General features: G+C 88.2%; 1 protein-coding gene across 1 annotated transcript in view; it reads left to right on the forward strand.

Annotated features, from left to right (window-relative positions):
* The window catches only part of LOC125441038, a 40,629-nt gene extending 24,205 nt beyond the window's left edge, over positions 1–16,424 (forward strand). Inside the window, exon 6 of the mRNA XM_048511313.1 lies at positions 15,916–16,424. Coding sequence (XP_048367270.1) covers positions 15,916–16,150 — 235 coding nt within the window. The 3' untranslated portion in view covers positions 16,151–16,424. The remainder of the gene's footprint in view (positions 1–15,915) is intronic.
* The last annotated feature ends 340 nt before the right edge of the window (positions 16,425–16,764 follow it).

Genomic DNA, 16,764 nt, shown 5'->3' on the forward strand with positions numbered 1-16,764 from the left:
CCCCCACCCCCCCCCCCCCCCACCCCCCCCCCCCCCCACCCCCCCCCCCCCCCACCCCCCCCCCCCCCCACCCCCCCCCCCCCCCACCCCCCCCCCCCCCCACCCCCCCCCCCCCCCACCCCCCCCCCCCCCCACCCCCCCCCCCCCCCACCCCCCCCCCCCCCCACCCCCCCCCCCCCCCACCCCCCCCCCCCCCCACCCCCCCCCCCCCCCACCCCCCCCCCCCCCCACCCCCCCCCCCCCCCACCCCCCCCCCCCCCCACCCCCCCCCCCCCCCACCCCCCCCCCCCCCCACCCCCCCCCCCCCCCACCCCCCCCCCCCCCCACCCCCCCCCCCCCCCACCCCCCCCCCCCCCCACCCCCCCCCCCCCCCACCCCCCCCCCCCCCCACCCCCCCCCCCCCCCACCCCCCCCCCCCCCCACCCCCCCCCCCCCCCACCCCCCCCCCCCCCCACCCCCCCCCCCCCCCACCCCCCCCCCCCCCCACCCCCCCCCCCCCCCACCCCCCCCCCCCCCCACCCCCCCCCCCCCCCACCCCCCCCCCCCCCCACCCCCCCCCCCCCCCACCCCCCCCCCCCCCCACCCCCCCCCCCCCCCACCCCCCCCCCCCCCCACCCCCCCCCCCCCCCACCCCCCCCCCCCCCCACCCCCCCCCCCCCCCACCCCCCCCCCCCCCCACCCCCCCCCCCCCCCACCCCCCCCCCCCCCCACCCCCCCCCCCCCCCACCCCCCCCCCCCCCCACCCCCCCCCCCCCCCACCCCCCCCCCCCCCCACCCCCCCCCCCCCCCACCCCCCCCCCCCCCCACCCCCCCCCCCCCCCACCCCCCCCCCCCCCCACCCCCCCCCCCCCCCACCCCCCCCCCCCCCCACCCCCCCCCCCCCCCACCCCCCCCCCCCCCCACCCCCCCCCCCCCCCACCCCCCCCCCCCCCCACCCCCCCCCCCCCCCACCCCCCCCCCCCCCCACCCCCCCCCCCCCCCACCCCCCCCCCCCCCCACCCCCCCCCCCCCCCACCCCCCCCCCCCCCCACCCCCCCCCCCCCCCACCCCCCCCCCCCCCCACCCCCCCCCCCCCCCACCCCCCCCCCCCCCCACCCCCCCCCCCCCCCACCCCCCCCCCCCCCCACCCCCCCCCCCCCCCACCCCCCCCCCCCCCCACCCCCCCCCCCCCCCACCCCCCCCCCCCCCCACCCCCCCCCCCCCCCACCCCCCCCCCCCCCCACCCCCCCCCCCCCCCACCCCCCCCCCCCCCCACCCCCCCCCCCCCCCACCCCCCCCCCCCCCCACCCCCCCCCCCCCCCACCCCCCCCCCCCCCCACCCCCCCCCCCCCCCACCCCCCCCCCCCCCCACCCCCCCCCCCCCCCACCCCCCCCCCCCCCCACCCCCCCCCCCCCCCACCCCCCCCCCCCCCCACCCCCCCCCCCCCCCACCCCCCCCCCCCCCCACCCCCCCCCCCCCCCACCCCCCCCCCCCCCCACCCCCCCCCCCCCCCACCCCCCCCCCCCCCCACCCCCCCCCCCCCCCACCCCCCCCCCCCCCCACCCCCCCCCCCCCCCACCCCCCCCCCCCCCCACCCCCCCCCCCCCCCACCCCCCCCCCCCCCCACCCCCCCCCCCCCCCACCCCCCCCCCCCCCCACCCCCCCCCCCCCCCACCCCCCCCCCCCCCCACCCCCCCCCCCCCCCACCCCCCCCCCCCCCCACCCCCCCCCCCCCCCACCCCCCCCCCCCCCCACCCCCCCCCCCCCCCACCCCCCCCCCCCCCCACCCCCCCCCCCCCCCACCCCCCCCCCCCCCCACCCCCCCCCCCCCCCACCCCCCCCCCCCCCCACCCCCCCCCCCCCCCACCCCCCCCCCCCCCCACCCCCCCCCCCCCCCACCCCCCCCCCCCCCCACCCCCCCCCCCCCCCACCCCCCCCCCCCCCCACCCCCCCCCCCCCCCACCCCCCCCCCCCCCCACCCCCCCCCCCCCCCACCCCCCCCCCCCCCCACCCCCCCCCCCCCCCACCCCCCCCCCCCCCCACCCCCCCCCCCCCCCACCCCCCCCCCCCCCCACCCCCCCCCCCCCCCACCCCCCCCCCCCCCCACCCCCCCCCCCCCCCACCCCCCCCCCCCCCCACCCCCCCCCCCCCCCACCCCCCCCCCCCCCCACCCCCCCCCCCCCCCACCCCCCCCCCCCCCCACCCCCCCCCCCCCCCACCCCCCCCCCCCCCCACCCCCCCCCCCCCCCACCCCCCCCCCCCCCCACCCCCCCCCCCCCCCACCCCCCCCCCCCCCCACCCCCCCCCCCCCCCACCCCCCCCCCCCCCCACCCCCCCCCCCCCCCACCCCCCCCCCCCCCCACCCCCCCCCCCCCCCACCCCCCCCCCCCCCCACCCCCCCCCCCCCCCACCCCCCCCCCCCCCCACCCCCCCCCCCCCCCACCCCCCCCCCCCCCCACCCCCCCCCCCCCCCACCCCCCCCCCCCCCCACCCCCCCCCCCCCCCACCCCCCCCCCCCCCCACCCCCCCCCCCCCCCACCCCCCCCCCCCCCCACCCCCCCCCCCCCCCACCCCCCCCCCCCCCCACCCCCCCCCCCCCCCACCCCCCCCCCCCCCCACCCCCCCCCCCCCCCACCCCCCCCCCCCCCCACCCCCCCCCCCCCCCACCCCCCCCCCCCCCCACCCCCCCCCCCCCCCACCCCCCCCCCCCCCCACCCCCCCCCCCCCCCACCCCCCCCCCCCCCCACCCCCCCCCCCCCCCACCCCCCCCCCCCCCCACCCCCCCCCCCCCCCACCCCCCCCCCCCCCCACCCCCCCCCCCCCCCACCCCCCCCCCCCCCCACCCCCCCCCCCCCCCACCCCCCCCCCCCCCCACCCCCCCCCCCCCCCACCCCCCCCCCCCCCCACCCCCCCCCCCCCCCACCCCCCCCCCCCCCCACCCCCCCCCCCCCCCACCCCCCCCCCCCCCCACCCCCCCCCCCCCCCACCCCCCCCCCCCCCCACCCCCCCCCCCCCCCACCCCCCCCCCCCCCCACCCCCCCCCCCCCCCACCCCCCCCCCCCCCCACCCCCCCCCCCCCCCACCCCCCCCCCCCCCCACCCCCCCCCCCCCCCACCCCCCCCCCCCCCCACCCCCCCCCCCCCCCACCCCCCCCCCCCCCCACCCCCCCCCCCCCCCACCCCCCCCCCCCCCCACCCCCCCCCCCCCCCACCCCCCCCCCCCCCCACCCCCCCCCCCCCCCACCCCCCCCCCCCCCCACCCCCCCCCCCCCCCACCCCCCCCCCCCCCCACCCCCCCCCCCCCCCACCCCCCCCCCCCCCCACCCCCCCCCCCCCCCACCCCCCCCCCCCCCCACCCCCCCCCCCCCCCACCCCCCCCCCCCCCCACCCCCCCCCCCCCCCACCCCCCCCCCCCCCCACCCCCCCCCCCCCCCACCCCCCCCCCCCCCCACCCCCCCCCCCCCCCACCCCCCCCCCCCCCCACCCCCCCCCCCCCCCACCCCCCCCCCCCCCCACCCCCCCCCCCCCCCACCCCCCCCCCCCCCCACCCCCCCCCCCCCCCACCCCCCCCCCCCCCCACCCCCCCCCCCCCCCACCCCCCCCCCCCCCCACCCCCCCCCCCCCCCACCCCCCCCCCCCCCCACCCCCCCCCCCCCCCACCCCCCCCCCCCCCCACCCCCCCCCCCCCCCACCCCCCCCCCCCCCCACCCCCCCCCCCCCCCACCCCCCCCCCCCCCCACCCCCCCCCCCCCCCACCCCCCCCCCCCCCCACCCCCCCCCCCCCCCACCCCCCCCCCCCCCCACCCCCCCCCCCCCCCACCCCCCCCCCCCCCCACCCCCCCCCCCCCCCACCCCCCCCCCCCCCCACCCCCCCCCCCCCCCACCCCCCCCCCCCCCCACCCCCCCCCCCCCCCACCCCCCCCCCCCCCCACCCCCCCCCCCCCCCACCCCCCCCCCCCCCCACCCCCCCCCCCCCCCACCCCCCCCCCCCCCCACCCCCCCCCCCCCCCACCCCCCCCCCCCCCCACCCCCCCCCCCCCCCACCCCCCCCCCCCCCCACCCCCCCCCCCCCCCACCCCCCCCCCCCCCCACCCCCCCCCCCCCCCACCCCCCCCCCCCCCCACCCCCCCCCCCCCCCACCCCCCCCCCCCCCCACCCCCCCCCCCCCCCACCCCCCCCCCCCCCCACCCCCCCCCCCCCCCACCCCCCCCCCCCCCCACCCCCCCCCCCCCCCACCCCCCCCCCCCCCCACCCCCCCCCCCCCCCACCCCCCCCCCCCCCCACCCCCCCCCCCCCCCACCCCCCCCCCCCCCCACCCCCCCCCCCCCCCACCCCCCCCCCCCCCCACCCCCCCCCCCCCCCACCCCCCCCCCCCCCCACCCCCCCCCCCCCCCACCCCCCCCCCCCCCCACCCCCCCCCCCCCCCACCCCCCCCCCCCCCCACCCCCCCCCCCCCCCACCCCCCCCCCCCCCCACCCCCCCCCCCCCCCACCCCCCCCCCCCCCCACCCCCCCCCCCCCCCACCCCCCCCCCCCCCCACCCCCCCCCCCCCCCACCCCCCCCCCCCCCCACCCCCCCCCCCCCCCACCCCCCCCCCCCCCCACCCCCCCCCCCCCCCACCCCCCCCCCCCCCCACCCCCCCCCCCCCCCACCCCCCCCCCCCCCCACCCCCCCCCCCCCCCACCCCCCCCCCCCCCCACCCCCCCCCCCCCCCACCCCCCCCCCCCCCCACCCCCCCCCCCCCCCACCCCCCCCCCCCCCCACCCCCCCCCCCCCCCACCCCCCCCCCCCCCCACCCCCCCCCCCCCCCACCCCCCCCCCCCCCCACCCCCCCCCCCCCCCACCCCCCCCCCCCCCCACCCCCCCCCCCCCCCACCCCCCCCCCCCCCCACCCCCCCCCCCCCCCACCCCCCCCCCCCCCCACCCCCCCCCCCCCCCACCCCCCCCCCCCCCCACCCCCCCCCCCCCCCACCCCCCCCCCCCCCCACCCCCCCCCCCCCCCACCCCCCCCCCCCCCCACCCCCCCCCCCCCCCACCCCCCCCCCCCCCCACCCCCCCCCCCCCCCACCCCCCCCCCCCCCCACCCCCCCCCCCCCCCACCCCCCCCCCCCCCCACCCCCCCCCCCCCCCACCCCCCCCCCCCCCCACCCCCCCCCCCCCCCACCCCCCCCCCCCCCCACCCCCCCCCCCCCCCACCCCCCCCCCCCCCCACCCCCCCCCCCCCCCACCCCCCCCCCCCCCCACCCCCCCCCCCCCCCACCCCCCCCCCCCCCCACCCCCCCCCCCCCCCACCCCCCCCCCCCCCCACCCCCCCCCCCCCCCACCCCCCCCCCCCCCCACCCCCCCCCCCCCCCACCCCCCCCCCCCCCCACCCCCCCCCCCCCCCACCCCCCCCCCCCCCCACCCCCCCCCCCCCCCACCCCCCCCCCCCCCCACCCCCCCCCCCCCCCACCCCCCCCCCCCCCCACCCCCCCCCCCCCCCACCCCCCCCCCCCCCCACCCCCCCCCCCCCCCACCCCCCCCCCCCCCCACCCCCCCCCCCCCCCACCCCCCCCCCCCCCCACCCCCCCCCCCCCCCACCCCCCCCCCCCCCCACCCCCCCCCCCCCCCACCCCCCCCCCCCCCCACCCCCCCCCCCCCCCACCCCCCCCCCCCCCCACCCCCCCCCCCCCCCACCCCCCCCCCCCCCCACCCCCCCCCCCCCCCACCCCCCCCCCCCCCCACCCCCCCCCCCCCCCACCCCCCCCCCCCCCCACCCCCCCCCCCCCCCACCCCCCCCCCCCCCCACCCCCCCCCCCCCCCACCCCCCCCCCCCCCCACCCCCCCCCCCCCCCACCCCCCCCCCCCCCCACCCCCCCCCCCCCCCACCCCCCCCCCCCCCCACCCCCCCCCCCCCCCACCCCCCCCCCCCCCCACCCCCCCCCCCCCCCACCCCCCCCCCCCCCCACCCCCCCCCCCCCCCACCCCCCCCCCCCCCCACCCCCCCCCCCCCCCACCCCCCCCCCCCCCCACCCCCCCCCCCCCCCACCCCCCCCCCCCCCCACCCCCCCCCCCCCCCACCCCCCCCCCCCCCCACCCCCCCCCCCCCCCACCCCCCCCCCCCCCCACCCCCCCCCCCCCCCACCCCCCCCCCCCCCCACCCCCCCCCCCCCCCACCCCCCCCCCCCCCCACCCCCCCCCCCCCCCACCCCCCCCCCCCCCCACCCCCCCCCCCCCCCACCCCCCCCCCCCCCCACCCCCCCCCCCCCCCACCCCCCCCCCCCCCCACCCCCCCCCCCCCCCACCCCCCCCCCCCCCCACCCCCCCCCCCCCCCACCCCCCCCCCCCCCCACCCCCCCCCCCCCCCACCCCCCCCCCCCCCCACCCCCCCCCCCCCCCACCCCCCCCCCCCCCCACCCCCCCCCCCCCCCACCCCCCCCCCCCCCCACCCCCCCCCCCCCCCACCCCCCCCCCCCCCCACCCCCCCCCCCCCCCACCCCCCCCCCCCCCCACCCCCCCCCCCCCCCACCCCCCCCCCCCCCCACCCCCCCCCCCCCCCACCCCCCCCCCCCCCCACCCCCCCCCCCCCCCACCCCCCCCCCCCCCCACCCCCCCCCCCCCCCACCCCCCCCCCCCCCCACCCCCCCCCCCCCCCACCCCCCCCCCCCCCCACCCCCCCCCCCCCCCACCCCCCCCCCCCCCCACCCCCCCCCCCCCCCACCCCCCCCCCCCCCCACCCCCCCCCCCCCCCACCCCCCCCCCCCCCCACCCCCCCCCCCCCCCACCCCCCCCCCCCCCCACCCCCCCCCCCCCCCACCCCCCCCCCCCCCCACCCCCCCCCCCCCCCACCCCCCCCCCCCCCCACCCCCCCCCCCCCCCACCCCCCCCCCCCCCCACCCCCCCCCCCCCCCACCCCCCCCCCCCCCCACCCCCCCCCCCCCCCACCCCCCCCCCCCCCCACCCCCCCCCCCCCCCACCCCCCCCCCCCCCCACCCCCCCCCCCCCCCACCCCCCCCCCCCCCCACCCCCCCCCCCCCCCACCCCCCCCCCCCCCCACCCCCCCCCCCCCCCACCCCCCCCCCCCCCCACCCCCCCCCCCCCCCACCCCCCCCCCCCCCCACCCCCCCCCCCCCCCACCCCCCCCCCCCCCCACCCCCCCCCCCCCCCACCCCCCCCCCCCCCCACCCCCCCCCCCCCCCACCCCCCCCCCCCCCCACCCCCCCCCCCCCCCACCCCCCCCCCCCCCCACCCCCCCCCCCCCCCACCCCCCCCCCCCCCCACCCCCCCCCCCCCCCACCCCCCCCCCCCCCCACCCCCCCCCCCCCCCACCCCCCCCCCCCCCCACCCCCCCCCCCCCCCACCCCCCCCCCCCCCCACCCCCCCCCCCCCCCACCCCCCCCCCCCCCCACCCCCCCCCCCCCCCACCCCCCCCCCCCCCCACCCCCCCCCCCCCCCACCCCCCCCCCCCCCCACCCCCCCCCCCCCCCACCCCCCCCCCCCCCCACCCCCCCCCCCCCCCACCCCCCCCCCCCCCCACCCCCCCCCCCCCCCACCCCCCCCCCCCCCCACCCCCCCCCCCCCCCACCCCCCCCCCCCCCCACCCCCCCCCCCCCCCACCCCCCCCCCCCCCCACCCCCCCCCCCCCCCACCCCCCCCCCCCCCCACCCCCCCCCCCCCCCACCCCCCCCCCCCCCCACCCCCCCCCCCCCCCACCCCCCCCCCCCCCCACCCCCCCCCCCCCCCACCCCCCCCCCCCCCCACCCCCCCCCCCCCCCACCCCCCCCCCCCCCCACCCCCCCCCCCCCCCACCCCCCCCCCCCCCCACCCCCCCCCCCCCCCACCCCCCCCCCCCCCCACCCCCCCCCCCCCCCACCCCCCCCCCCCCCCACCCCCCCCCCCCCCCACCCCCCCCCCCCCCCACCCCCCCCCCCCCCCACCCCCCCCCCCCCCCACCCCCCCCCCCCCCCACCCCCCCCCCCCCCCACCCCCCCCCCCCCCCACCCCCCCCCCCCCCCACCCCCCCCCCCCCCCACCCCCCCCCCCCCCCACCCCCCCCCCCCCCCACCCCCCCCCCCCCCCACCCCCCCCCCCCCCCACCCCCCCCCCCCCCCACCCCCCCCCCCCCCCACCCCCCCCCCCCCCCACCCCCCCCCCCCCCCACCCCCCCCCCCCCCCACCCCCCCCCCCCCCCACCCCCCCCCCCCCCCACCCCCCCCCCCCCCCACCCCCCCCCCCCCCCACCCCCCCCCCCCCCCACCCCCCCCCCCCCCCACCCCCCCCCCCCCCCACCCCCCCCCCCCCCCACCCCCCCCCCCCCCCACCCCCCCCCCCCCCCACCCCCCCCCCCCCCCACCCCCCCCCCCCCCCACCCCCCCCCCCCCCCACCCCCCCCCCCCCCCACCCCCCCCCCCCCCCACCCCCCCCCCCCCCCACCCCCCCCCCCCCCCACCCCCCCCCCCCCCCACCCCCCCCCCCCCCCACCCCCCCCCCCCCCCACCCCCCCCCCCCCCCACCCCCCCCCCCCCCCACCCCCCCCCCCCCCCACCCCCCCCCCCCCCCACCCCCCCCCCCCCCCACCCCCCCCCCCCCCCACCCCCCCCCCCCCCCACCCCCCCCCCCCCCCACCCCCCCCCCCCCCCACCCCCCCCCCCCCCCACCCCCCCCCCCCCCCACCCCCCCCCCCCCCCACCCCCCCCCCCCCCCACCCCCCCCCCCCCCCACCCCCCCCCCCCCCCACCCCCCCCCCCCCCCACCCCCCCCCCCCCCCACCCCCCCCCCCCCCCACCCCCCCCCCCCCCCACCCCCCCCCCCCCCCACCCCCCCCCCCCCCCACCCCCCCCCCCCCCCACCCCCCCCCCCCCCCACCCCCCCCCCCCCCCACCCCCCCCCCCCCCCACCCCCCCCCCCCCCCACCCCCCCCCCCCCCCACCCCCCCCCCCCCCCACCCCCCCCCCCCCCCACCCCCCCCCCCCCCCACCCCCCCCCCCCCCCACCCCCCCCCCCCCCCACCCCCCCCCCCCCCCACCCCCCCCCCCCCCCACCCCCCCCCCCCCCCACCCCCCCCCCCCCCCACCCCCCCCCCCCCCCACCCCCCCCCCCCCCCACCCCCCCCCCCCCCCACCCCCCCCCCCCCCCACCCCCCCCCCCCCCCACCCCCCCCCCCCCCCACCCCCCCCCCCCCCCACCCCCCCCCCCCCCCACCCCCCCCCCCCCCCACCCCCCCCCCCCCCCACCCCCCCCCCCCCCCACCCCCCCCCCCCCCCACCCCCCCCCCCCCCCACCCCCCCCCCCCCCCACCCCCCCCCCCCCCCACCCCCCCCCCCCCCCACCCCCCCCCCCCCCCACCCCCCCCCCCCCCCACCCCCCCCCCCCCCCACCCCCCCCCCCCCCCACCCCCCCCCCCCCCCACCCCCCCCCCCCCCCACCCCCCCCCCCCCCCACCCCCCCCCCCCCCCACCCCCCCCCCCCCCCACCCCCCCCCCCCCCCACCCCCCCCCCCCCCCACCCCCCCCCCCCCCCACCCCCCCCCCCCCCCACCCCCCCCCCCCCCCACCCCCCCCCCCCCCCACCCCCCCCCCCCCCCACCCCCCCCCCCCCCCACCCCCCCCCCCCCCCACCCCCCCCCCCCCCCACCCCCCCCCCCCCCCACCCCCCCCCCCCCCCACCCCCCCCCCCCCCCACCCCCCCCCCCCCCCACCCCCCCCCCCCCCCACCCCCCCCCCCCCCCACCCCCCCCCCCCCCCACCCCCCCCCCCCCCCACCCCCCCCCCCCCCCACCCCCCCCCCCCCCCACCCCCCCCCCCCCCCACCCCCCCCCCCCCCCACCCCCCCCCCCCCCCACCCCCCCCCCCCCCCACCCCCCCCCCCCCCCACCCCCCCCCCCCCCCACCCCCCCCCCCCCCCACCCCCCCCCCCCCCCACCCCCCCCCCCCCCCACCCCCCCCCCCCCCCACCCCCCCCCCCCCCCACCCCCCCCCCCCCCCACCCCCCCCCCCCCCCACCCCCCCCCCCCCCCACCCCCCCCCCCCCCCACCCCCCCCCCCCCCCACCCCCCCCCCCCCCCACCCCCCCCCCCCCCCACCCCCCCCCCCCCCCACCCCCCCCCCCCCCCACCCCCCCCCCCCCCCACCCCCCCCCCCCCCCACCCCCCCCCCCCCCCACCCCCCCCCCCCCCCACCCCCCCCCCCCCCCACCCCCCCCCCCCCCCACCCCCCCCCCCCCCCACCCCCCCCCCCCCCCACCCCCCCCCCCCCCCACCCCCCCCCCCCCCCACCCCCCCCCCCCCCCACCCCCCCCCCCCCCCACCCCCCCCCCCCCCCACCCCCCCCCCCCCCCACCCCCCCCCCCCCCCACCCCCCCCCCCCCCCACCCCCCCCCCCCCCCACCCCCCCCCCCCCCCACCCCCCCCCCCCCCCACCCCCCCCCCCCCCCACCCCCCCCCCCCCCCACCCCCCCCCCCCCCCACCCCCCCCCCCCCCCACCCCCCCCCCCCCCCACCCCCCCCCCCCCCCACCCCCCCCCCCCCCCACCCCCCCCCCCCCCCACCCCCCCCCCCCCCCACCCCCCCCCCCCCCCACCCCCCCCCCCCCCCACCCCCCCCCCCCCCCACCCCCCCCCCCCCCCACCCCCCCCCCCCCCCACCCCCCCCCCCCCCCACCCCCCCCCCCCCCCACCCCCCCCCCCCCCCACCCCCCCCCCCCCCCACCCCCCCCCCCCCCCACCCCCCCCCCCCCCCACCCCCCCCCCCCCCCACCCCCCCCCCCCCCCACCCCCCCCCCCCCCCACCCCCCCCCCCCCCCACCCCCCCCCCCCCCCACCCCCCCCCCCCCCCACCCCCCCCCCCCCCCACCCCCCCCCCCCCCCACCCCCCCCCCCCCCCACCCCCCCCCCCCCCCACCCCCCCCCCCCCCCACCCCCCCCCCCCCCCACCCCCCCCCCCCCCCACCCCCCCCCCCCCCCACCCCCCCCCCCCCCCACCCCCCCCCCCCCCCACCCCCCCCCCCCCCCACCCCCCCCCCCCCCCACCCCCCCCCCCCCCCACCCCCCCCCCCCCCCACCCCCCCCCCCCCCCACCCCCCCCCCCCCCCACCCCCCCCCCCCCCCACCCCCCCCCCCCCCCACCCCCCCCCCCCCCCACCCCCCCCCCCCCCCACCCCCCCCCCCCCCCACCCCCCCCCCCCCCCACCCCCCCCCCCCCCCACCCCCCCCCCCCCCCACCCCCCCCCCCCCCCACCCCCCCCCCCCCCCACCCCCCCCCCCCCCCACCCCCCCCCCCCCCCACCCCCCCCCCCCCCCACCCCCCCCCCCCCCCACCCCCCCCCCCCCCCACCCCCCCCCCCCCCCACCCCCCCCCCCCCCCACCCCCCCCCCCCCCCACCCCCCCCCCCCCCCACCCCCCCCCCCCCCCACCCCCCCCCCCCCCCACCCCCCCCCCCCCCCACCCCCCCCCCCCCCCACCCCCCCCCCCCCCCACCCCCCCCCCCCCCCACCCCCCCCCCCCCCCACCCCCCCCCCCCCCCACCCCCCCCCCCCCCCACCCCCCCCCCCCCCCACCCCCCCCCCCCCCCACCCCCCCCCCCCCCCACCCCCCCCCCCCCCCACCCCCCCCCCCCCCCACCCCCCCCCCCCCCCACCCCCCCCCCCCCCCACCCCCCCCCCCCCCCACCCCCCCCCCCCCCCACCCCCCCCCCCCCCCACCCCCCCCCCCCCCCACCCCCCCCCCCCCCCACCCCCCCCCCCCCCCACCCCCCCCCCCCCCCACCCCCCCCCCCCCCCACCCCCCCCCCCCCCCACCCCCCCCCCCCCCCACCCCCCCCCCCCCCCACCCCCCCCCCCCCCCACCCCCCCCCCCCCCCACCCCCCCCCCCCCCCACCCCCCCCCCCCCCCACCCCCCCCCCCCCCCACCCCCCCCCCCCCCCACCCCCCCCCCCCCCCACCCCCCCCCCCCCCCACCCCCCCCCCCCCCCACCCCCCCCCCCCCCCACCCCCCCCCCCCCCCACCCCCCCCCCCCCCCACCCCCCCCCCCCCCCACCCCCCCCCCCCCCCACCCCCCCCCCCCCCCACCCCCCCCCCCCCCCACCCCCCCCCCCCCCCACCCCCCCCCCCCCCCACCCCCCCCCCCCCCCACCCCCCCCCCCCCCCACCCCCCCCCCCCCCCACCCCCCCCCCCCCCCACCCCCCCCCCCCCCCACCCCCCCCCCCCCCCACCCCCCCCCCCCCCCACCCCCCCCCCCCCCCACCCCCCCCCCCCCCCACCCCCCCCCCCCCCCACCCCCCCCCCCCCCCACCCCCCCCCCCCCCCACCCCCCCCCCCCCCCACCCCCCCCCCCCCCCACCCCCCCCCCCCCCCACCCCCCCCCCCCCCCACCCCCCCCCCCCCCCACCCCCCCCCCCCCCCACCCCCCCCCCCCCCCACCCCCCCCCCCCCCCACCCCCCCCCCCCCCCACCCCCCCCCCCCCCCACCCCCCCCCCCCCCCACCCCCCCCCCCCCCCACCCCCCCCCCCCCCCACCCCCCCCCCCCCCCACCCCCCCCCCCCCCCACCCCCCCCCCCCCCCACCCCCCCCCCCCCCCACCCCCCCCCCCCCCCACCCCCCCCCCCCCCCACCCCCCCCCCCCCCCACCCCCCCCCCCCCCCACCCCCCCCCCCCCCCACCCCCCCCCCCCCCCACCCCCCCCCCCCCCCACCCCCCCCCCCCCCCACCCCCCCCCCCCCCCACCCCCCCCCCCCCCCACCCCCCCCCCCCCCCACCCCCCCCCCCCCCCACCCCCCCCCCCCCCCACCCCCCCCCCCCCCCACCCCCCCCCCCCCCCACCCCCCCCCCCCCCCACCCCCCCCCCCCCCCACCCCCCCCCCCCCCCACCCCCCCCCCCCCCCACCCCCCCCCCCCCCCACCCCCCCCCCCCCCCACCCCCCCCCCCCCCCACCCCCCCCCCCCCCCACCCCCCCCCCCCCCCACCCCCCCCCCCCCCCACCCCCCCCCCCCCCCACCCCCCCCCCCCCCCACCCCCCCCCCCCCCCACCCCCCCCCCCCCCCACCCCCCCCCCCCCCCACCCCCCCCCCCCCCCACCCCCCCCCCCCCCCACCCCCCCCCCCCCCCACCCCCCCCCCCCCCCACCCCCCCCCCCCCCCACCCCCCCCCCCCCCCACCCCCCCCCCCCCCCACCCCCCCCCCCCCCCACCCCCCCCCCCCCCCACCCCCCCCCCCCCCCACCCCCCCCCCCCCCCACCCCCCCCCCCCCCCACCCCCCCCCCCCCCCACCCCCCCCCCCCCCCACCCCCCCCCCCCCCCACCCCCCCCCCCCCCCACCCCCCCCCCCCCCCACCCCCCCCCCCCCCCACCCCCCCCCCCCCCCACCCCCCCCCCCCCCCACCCCCCCCCCCCCCCACCCCCCCCCCCCCCCACCCCCCCCCCCCCCCACCCCCCCCCCCCCCCACCCCCCCCCCCCCCCACCCCCCCCCCCCCCCACCCCCCCCCCCCCCCACCCCCCCCCCCCCCCACCCCCCCCCCCCCCCACCCCCCCCCCCCCCCACCCCCCCCCCCCCCCACCCCCCCCCCCCCCCACCCCCCCCCCCCCCCACCCCCCCCCCCCCCCACCCCCCCCCCCCCCCACCCCCCCCCCCCCCCACCCCCCCCCCCCCCCACCCCCCCCCCCCCCCACCCCCCCCCCCCCCCACCCCCCCCCCCCCCCACCCCCCCCCCCCCCCACCCCCCCCCCCCCCCACCCCCCCCCCCCCCCACCCCCCCCCCCCCCCACCCCCCCCCCCCCCCACCCCCCCCCCCCCCCACCCCCCCCCCCCCCCACCCCCCCCCCCCCCCACCCCCCCCCCCCCCCACCCCCCCCCCCCCCCACCCCCCCCCCCCCCCACCCCCCCCCCCCCCCACCCCCCCCCCCCCCCACCCCCCCCCCCCCCCACCCCCCCCCCCCCCCACCCCCCCCCCCCCCCACCCCCCCCCCCCCCCACCCCCCCCCCCCCCCACCCCCCCCCCCCCCCACCCCCCCCCCCCCCCACCCCCCCCCCCCCCCACCCCCCCCCCCCCCCACCCCCCCCCCCCCCCACCCCCCCCCCCCCCCACCCCCCCCCCCCCCCACCCCCCCCCCCCCCCACCCCCCCCCCCCCCCACCCCCCCCCCCCCCCACCCCCCCCCCCCCCCACCCCCCCCCCCCCCCACCCCCCCCCCCCCCCACCCCCCCCCCCCCCCACCCCCCCCCCCCCCCACCCCCCCCCCCCCCCACCCCCCCCCCCCCCCACCCCCCCCCCCCCCCACCCCCCCCCCCCCCCACCCCCCCCCCCCCCCACCCCCCCCCCCCCCCACCCCCCCCCCCCCCCACCCCCCCCCCCCCCCACCCCCCCCCCCCCCCACCCCCCCCCCCCCCCACCCCCCCCCCCCCCCACCCCCCCCCCCCCCCACCCCCCCCCCCCCCCACCCCCCCCCCCCCCCACCCCCCCCCCCCCCCACCCCCCCCCCCCCCCACCCCCCCCCCCCCCCACCCCCCCCCCCCCCCACCCCCCCCCCCCCCCACCCCCCCCCCCCCCCACCCCCCCCCCCCCCCACCCCCCCCCCCCCCCACCCCCCCCCCCCCCCACCCCCCCCCCCCCCCAGATCCTTCAATGGTTACTCTATTCTGGTCCTTTCTGGTTCTCTACATTGACGTCTTGTCCCGCCTACCTAAGGGGGCGGATACCTCCTTACGCACCATGCCTCGCACTATTCTAACACCCTCTCAATTGGGCTTGGCGGTAACCCGATCCCAGACAGCTGCGTCCCCGATACCCCTCCTAACGAATGTACCGGACGTTGTATCTCCGTTTCTACACCACTTGGAGGAGGCGGGACGACAGGAGGTTCCGAAGGAGGAATCCGACCCCCTCCTGCAGTTGAGAGGGGGAGTTTGGAGACGGGGTGACTGCTGGTACGTCCCACCGGCCCTATGTAAGCAGGTTCTTCTGGCCGGCCATGACGCTCGACAAGCGGGACATTTTGGGTTTTTGAAAACGCTCCACTTGCTTAGGAGGCAGTTTTGGTGGCGCACCATGCACAAGGACATTGAGGCGTACATAAAAGGGTGCCCGACGTGCGCAGAGGCTAAGGCCATCCCTGGTAAGCCTCACGGACTGCTACACCCCATCCCCCCGGCTGCCAAACCTTGGCAAGTGATTTCTATGGATTTCATCACAGATCTCCCCGAAAGCCACGGTAATACAGTGTTATGGGTGGTGGTAGACCTTTTTTCCAAGCAAGCGCACTTCGTTCCGTGTTCCACCATCCCCTCGGCGCCTAAGTTAGCCAAATTGTTTATCCAACATGTCTACCGTTTGCACTCGTCGCCGGAGAGAATGATCTCCGACCGGGGCCCGCAGTTCATATCTAGGTTTTGGAAAGCTTTCCTGGAGATGTTGGGAACAGCCTCGGCTGTTGCTGCTCCGTACCACGTGCAAAGTGACGGCCAGACCGAATGGACCAACAGAACGCTCGAGCAGTACCTACGTTGTTACACCAACTATCATCAAGATAACAGGGTTGAACTTCTTCCCTTCGCTGAGTATGCCTATAACAACGCGGTTCACAGTAGCACCAATAAAACTCCGTTTGAGGTGGTGTCGGGCCGTTCGTTTCCCCCGTTACCCCAACTCCCCGATCGTGCGCTCCAACCCCCTGACTTTGGTGACTGGATCCAGTCTCTGGCTGAAGGCTGGAAAACCGTTTCTTCCTCGCTTTCACAAGCGCAGGAAGCTCAAAAAACCCAAGCGGACAAACATAGAATGGACTTTCCCCTGCAAGTGGGGGCATGGGTTTATTTGTCCACCAGAAACCTTAGGGATGTGTAATAAATATTCCAAGCTAGGCAAGAAATTCATAGGTTCGCTTCGGATCACCTCAGGTGATCAATGATGTGACTGCTCCTCACGCTCCACTGGCTCTGCAACATCTACTCTGTGGGTCATTCTAGCTTACTCAAGCGGGCTCCAGATTCAGATGCCTGGCACGACCCAACGGAGATTCCCCCGCCGGTGATCGTTGATGGCCACAAACACTACGAAATCGATGCTATTCTGGATTCTCGCTACGTTCGCAAACGTTTGCAATATTTGGTTTCCTGGGTGGGATATCCCTCGGGCCATAATCAATGGGTGTATGAAGAAAATATTGACGCCCCGCCCCCCTTTGATTTCTACTTTCCATAAGGCTTTCCCTCATAAGCCGGGTGGGGAGGGGGCTTTCGTGGAGGAGGTGGAGTGTAAGGATGGGGGTTAGTTTCTGCTCCTTCGTCATGTCCTTGGCGCATTCCACGTTCTGGGCTTTGTGTCCGGGATGGTTACTGCCTTAACCTTGCTACTTTTATCTTATGTGTTTGAAACTTGTTTTCACCCTGTCGTGGGAATTCTGCTTGGGAGTTTGGGGAGGGGCCGGATTGTCCGTAAAAGCGACACCTTGAGCCCGGGAAAGTCAGAATCTGCATTCCGTGTATTGCGATCGTTGAAGTTTATGAAATAAACAAACTGAACTCAGTTACTTTGTTTCGAGTCCTTTGAGGTTCCTTACAACTACCATTTTAAAAAAACAGCAAAAAGCTTTCTGGAGATGGAAGCAGATAATGGCAGTTACAAAGGGGGCAGGGAGGGAAAACTCCTGGAGTTGAGTGGGATGGTTTGCCACAGAGGCGTTCCTCCCATTGGGCAAAGTGGGCAGTTGCCCAGAGCACCCCCTTGTGGGGGGCGCAAAAACTGCAGGTTCGTTTGTGGGATTTTTTGTATTTTCAGTGTTTTTTCGTTTTTGGCCTGCAGAGGGAGCAGTTTTT

The sequence above is a fragment of the Sphaerodactylus townsendi genome, linkage group LG11 (assembly GCF_021028975.2).
Source record: "Sphaerodactylus townsendi isolate TG3544 linkage group LG11, MPM_Stown_v2.3, whole genome shotgun sequence".
NCBI lineage: Eukaryota > Metazoa > Chordata > Lepidosauria > Squamata > Sphaerodactylidae > Sphaerodactylus > Sphaerodactylus townsendi.